At 42.5% G+C, this 5,687-nt stretch overlaps 2 protein-coding genes across 2 annotated transcripts in view; both read left to right on the forward strand.

Annotated features, from left to right (window-relative positions):
* Positions 1-1,895, forward strand: part of nrde2 (NRDE-2, necessary for RNA interference, domain containing) — a 9,028-nt gene extending 7,133 nt beyond the window's left edge. Inside the window, exons 11-14 of the mRNA XM_017476595.3 lie at positions 122-987; positions 1,173-1,314; positions 1,454-1,525; positions 1,635-1,895. Coding sequence (XP_017332084.2) covers positions 122-987; positions 1,173-1,314; positions 1,454-1,525; positions 1,635-1,760 — 1,206 coding nt within the window. The 3' untranslated portion in view covers positions 1,761-1,895. The remainder of the gene's footprint in view (positions 1-121; positions 988-1,172; positions 1,315-1,453; positions 1,526-1,634) is intronic.
* Positions 1,896-3,083: 1,188 nt separating this feature from the next.
* Positions 3,084-5,205, forward strand: efcab2 (EF-hand calcium binding domain 2). Its single transcript, NM_001200761.1, is given in 7 exon segments — positions 3,084-3,111; positions 3,811-3,895; positions 4,023-4,095; positions 4,200-4,279; positions 4,546-4,588; positions 4,794-4,860; positions 4,996-5,205. Coding segments are annotated over 7 exon segments (486 nt in total). The 5' UTR covers positions 3,084-3,092; the 3' UTR covers positions 5,115-5,205.
* The last annotated feature ends 482 nt before the right edge of the window (positions 5,206-5,687 follow it).

A 5,687-nucleotide genomic window follows, 5' to 3' on the forward strand; every position in this document is an offset into this window, starting at 1 on the left:
CTCATCTCCCTCCCAAGGTCTCCCTCTGATCTCCCTGATTTCTGATCTCCTCTGATCTTCTCTGATTTGATTTCTCTTCTCCGTGTGTGTGTGTGTGTGTGTGTGTGTGTGTGTGTTACAGGTGCTGCAGTGTGTGCGTAGTGGCAGTAAGAAGTGTATTAGGGTGCAGGGGAAGCGCAGTAAGCGTTTATTGAAGCGTTTACTGAAGCAACAGGAGAATCGCAGCTCTCTGTCGCTGTGGCGTGAGTACGGCCATGTCGAGTGGTTATTAGGAAACATTGAGGAAGCACGCAGGGTTTTTGACTCCGCCCTCATGTTGGGCAGAGCCTCGGGTCTACATGACTCCGCCCTCTGCAACCTCTGTCTGCTTTATGCACAATTAGAAATGGAACTCCTGTGTCCGGGCGGGGCTGAAAGTGAAAAGGCCACACCCACTTCTGCCACTTCCTCTCGGGCAGTGTACATCCTGACCAAATTAGCAGAAGGTGCCACATACAGGCCTTTCACAGGAGAGATCAGCGCCGTAACCATACTGAAGGCACGCAAAGCCTACGAACATGCCGTATCAGAGGGTGTGGCATGTGAGAAAGCCTGTGCTCTGATTGGCTGTTTTGGACTGTTCCAGTATTTGACGCTGGGGGTAGATGCAGCTGATGCGGTGTTCACTCAGGCCAGAGAGAACCTGACGTGCACACAGCAGCGCGAGGCCGTGTGTGTCCTGCATGTGGCGCTGTTACATCATCACTCCAGTGTCAGGGTGTTTCCACTGCGGCGTCTGAGGTCAGCGCTGAGAGACGCGCTCACACTGCTGCCGCACAGCGCCCCCCTGTGGAGGCTCCACCTACAGGCCGACATCCGCCACTACAATGCTGCCAACACCCGCCGGTTCCTACACGCCATCACCAAGGGCAACCACAGCATCCTGCCTCGACTGTTCACCTTAACAACCGAACAGCAGAGGAAGAAACGGATAGACGCTGTGCTGAGGTATGTATGGGCATGTCCCAAACCACACACGCCATTCACTGTATAGCTTCATCTGCAGCACAAGGCATTATGGGTATTCTGTGTAGTAGTGTACTAGATAGTAAATGTGATGTGGATTTGGATGAAGTCCAGTGATGTTACAGTTTTATATATATATGTGTGTGTGTGTGTGTGTGTGTGTTCAGGTCGGGTCTCCCAGCTGAGTCTCTCCCTGTGTTTCCGGAAACCGGCCTTTACAACCGCATCCGTGCACTGTTTGAGGTTGCCGTGGCGACGGAGTGTGGTGCTCACTGCCCTCTGCTGTGGAGACGCTACATCAACTTTATGGTGAAGATTATTTTAGTTCCACTGTAGAGCTTGATGATGATGAAAAGTGATTATGATGAAGGTGGTGATGAAGGTTGTAGTGATGATGGTGATGATGATGAAGGTAATGATGGTGGTGATGAGTATCGTGTGTTTACAGGTGTGTAATGGGGATGTAGAGAGAGGAAGAGGAATCTTCTACAGAGCCCTACAGCATGTCCCCTGGGTGAAAGTGAGCACTTCATTTTCTCCACTCACCTGAACATTAATAGCATGTTAATCATCATACTGACCTGTGTGTGTGTGTGTGTGTGTGTGTGTGTGTGTGTGTACGTGTACAGGTGCTGTACACAGACGCTGTGAGCTTGTTCCCTGATCGTGTGCAGGAGGTTTTGGATCTGCTGATGGAGAAGGAGCTGAGACTCCGAACCCCGATGGAGGAGCTGGACATCCTGCTGGAGGACTAAAGGACTAAAGACCTTCCCACAATGCACTGCTTCTCCACACCACAGACCATGTTTATTCATCAGATTATTTTTTTTATTTATTTTGGAACAAGAACATTAGGAATAATTTTGTAATAATAATAAATGTTAAATGACTGTTTGTGTTCCAAGTCTATGTTCCTATACTAGTGCATTATATAGCACACTGATGCATGGAACTGAATGAGTGAGGATCATTAATAGATTTTACTACAGTTTATCAAAGTAACATCTTCAGTCCACTGTGGGCATGTTGTAGTCCACACACCCTATTGACTATATAATGTAGGACACATAAACACATAGGGGCGGCTGTGGCTCGGGTGGTAGAGTGGGTTGTCCATTAATCGTAGGGTTGGTGGTTTCAATTCCCAGCCCACATGACTCCACATGACGAAGTGTCCTTGGGCAAGACACTGAAACCTAAGTTGCTCCCAAGGGCAAGTTAGTGCCTTGCATGGCAGCTCTACTACAATTGGTGTGTGTGTGTGTGTGTGTGTGTGTGTGTGTGTGTGTGTGTGTGTGTGTGTGTGTGTGTGTGTGTGTGTGTGAACGGGTGAGTGAGACACAGTGTAAAGCGCTTTGGATAAAATTTACATAACATTTACATAAACACCTCCACCAACACTGTACACAGAAGACGAGTGAGGGAAGGAGGAGGATAGATCTCCGATCTCCTCCCATCCTGACATCCTCACATGTTTACTCCAGCTCTTGCACACACACACATTCCTGCTGCAACTGTGTTCATCACATAGCGCCCCCTACTGACACACAGCTGGTAACCTGCAGGTTGTAGAGGTGTATTGTATACTGGAGTGTGTATTACTGCAGTGAAGCAAAGGGAGACCGACAGGCTTCATTTTCACTTCTGTACTTTTTAAAATGCGCGTTTTAGCCTGAACAGAACATTAATTTATTATTAATTTGTTTAATTAATGTTTAATAGCACTTTCTCATTTATTCCTTACATTTTATCATTAGGACACCAAGCAAATAGCTCCGTTTTTATTATTAAACTCTTTATACTCTATCTTAATTTAATATAAGTCATTATAACTCACTTTGTTATAATGGTTTAACAACTGAAACATTAATATCAGTTATATGTTTATTCTCTGTATTGCGCTGATCTTTCTACTGAGGATCTGAACAGAACCGGAACGTACTCTCGCGATATTTAAGCAGTGACTTTAGTTCTCACGCGATTTAAGCAGTGTGTCTTTAGCTCTCGCGAGATTTAAGCAGTGTGTCTTTAGCTCTCGTGAGAATACTGCGGTGTATTTCTGTATCCTAGCAACCGGAGCGTCCGTCATGGAGGATGACTCTGCAGGTAAGAGCACAACTTTAAACTGGAGAAAGTTATTAGTTTAAAGATGTGTAAACTCACGTGTGTAAATTCAGTAACTCAGATGTTTATACTGAGTTAATGAATTAACAGACAATCAGAATACATCATAATTACATTTCCAAACAGAAAAAATAATCACGTTTACATTACTAACAGCTGCAACAGTCGGTGTGGATATACATGCGGTGTAATAATAATAATAATAATAATAATAATAATAATGATAATAATTATTATTATTATTATTAATAATAATAATAATAATAATAAACTAGAATAGAGTTGTTACAGGAAGGAAATTTTTCCATTTGAACCCTTTAATGTATTGTCTGTTTTCTGCTGTTTTATTTGTTGATGTCTCAGTAAGCTGGTAATTAATATAATATAATATAATAATTAATATAAACTAGAATTGATCATATCTCTTTACAGAATGTAATCAGTAGTAAAAGAGGGTTTTGTCAAAGCACAAACTCTTACATTCTTACATTCTGTTCCCAATGAATGACATTAAAGTTTTGTGTTATTTAATTTAACTTTTAAATAACTGTTATATTATATGTAATATTATGTAATAAATGTAATATTAAAGGTGTATATTGTTGTTGGAAAGATCAGCATTATCAGCATTCAGTGTGCGTGTGTGCGTGCGTGCGTGTGTGTGTGTGTGTGTGTGTACAGGAGCTGTGGTGCCCACGCTGCACAGGAGAATCAGCTCTGCATTCGATGTGTTTGATCATGAATCTAATCACACTGTGGACGTCAGGTACATCACACACACACATCTGCATTTGCATTATTCATTATTGTTTCTGATTATCGTTGGGTTAAAGCACATACAGTGGAACACAAATAAAATGTGTATCTCTGTGTGTGTGTGTGTGTGTGTGTAGAGAGATTGGCACTATAATCCGTTCACTCGGCTGTTTTCCCACTGAGGCGGAGCTACATGACATCATTGCTGAGGTCAGAGTGACGTTTCTGCATTTGTAATGTTTATTACTATTTTTTATTACTTTATTACTTTATGACCGTGTTCGAGATTATGAACTGTGTGCGTGTATGTGCAGATAGAGGAAGAGGAGGCGAGTGGATTCATCCGCTTTGAGAAATTCCTTCCTGTCATGACCAAAATATTAATGGACAACAAGTGAGACACGCGCGCACACACACACAGGTTCAGCCTACTGCAGTGTTTATTGTCAAAAACAAGTGTGAGGTTTATTAAATACAGTGTTTATTACAGAGAGTTCAGCTGCTGTTTCAGTCAGATTGAAACTTTATTTATTACAAAATCCCTTAGAATCCACAATAAACCACTGATCACTACACTGTGCTGCTAATAATCTCTCCTTCATCTGTCTCTCTCTCTGTCTCTCTGTCCGTCTCTCTCTCTCTGTCTCTCTTTGGGTGTAGGTTTCGTCCTATTCCTGAAGATTTACTCCTACAGGCGTTTGAGGTCTCTCTCACATCTACACTCTACTCCCACGTCCATTCTCACACTCATGTTCACTTTCTCATCAATTTGTAAATCTCAAGTACATCTGTGCGCCATTGACACACCTGTAACACTGATAATAAATATATTCTGTGTGTGTGTGTGTGTGTGTGTGTGTGTGTGTGTGTGTGTGTGTGTTTGTTTGCGCATGTGTGTGTGGGTTCAGGTGTTGGACGAGCAGAAGAATGGACATCTGGAACCAAAAGATCTCACCAAGTATCTCACACAGGAAGGTAAACACTCTCTACACACATAGTACACTTCTCTCTCTGTCTGATGGCCTGCTCATCTCTCTCTCTCTCTCTCTCTCTCTCTCTCTCTCTCTCACACACACACACACACACACACACACACACACACACACACAGGAGAGCCGTTCTCTCAGGAGGAAATGGATGAAATGCTCTCGGCTGCTCTCGATCCTGATAAACAGCTTGTCTTCTACAGAGAGTTTGTTAGCATGATGACCCTTGATGACCCGCGGTAACCATGGAGATGCCACTCTTCATTGTTTGCCTAATGTCCCGTTTATAATGCTGTTTTTCAGAAAGAAAGTAAATGACCTGTCTGTTGTGTCAGATCAGCTTTATTTCTGCACTGTATAGAAGTGATGTAAAGCTGAATGTAGTGTTAATAACATACACTCACACACACACTAAAATCAATCCTCCTGTCTGCTGTTCCTTGTAAAACACCTGAACTCATAAAATTGTACTTTAACTAAAAGCATCACTGATTTTATCCTGATTTCTGATTTTAAAAAAGCCCCATTAGAGCTACACTACACATCAGGGCACTACACTGTGTAACTCTTTATCTGTCAGTATCATTACCAGGGCGAGTCGGAGCTGCTCTAATAAACCAGCTCTGATGTTATTTAATGAAAATGTTCCTGTTGGAGCTCCAACTGCTGCAATTCATACCAGAAACAGAAGCTCATCAGAGATTCCACTGAGCGGTGCAGTTTATTAATCCCCACATGTTTCATCTTCAATGCATTACTAAGCACAAAGATATTTAAAAAATGAAAATGAAACACACTTAAGGGAAAAACTGTTAT

Source organism: Ictalurus punctatus, chromosome 9 (genome assembly GCF_001660625.3).
Source record: "Ictalurus punctatus breed USDA103 chromosome 9, Coco_2.0, whole genome shotgun sequence".
Lineage (NCBI taxonomy): Eukaryota > Metazoa > Chordata > Actinopteri > Siluriformes > Ictaluridae > Ictalurus > Ictalurus punctatus.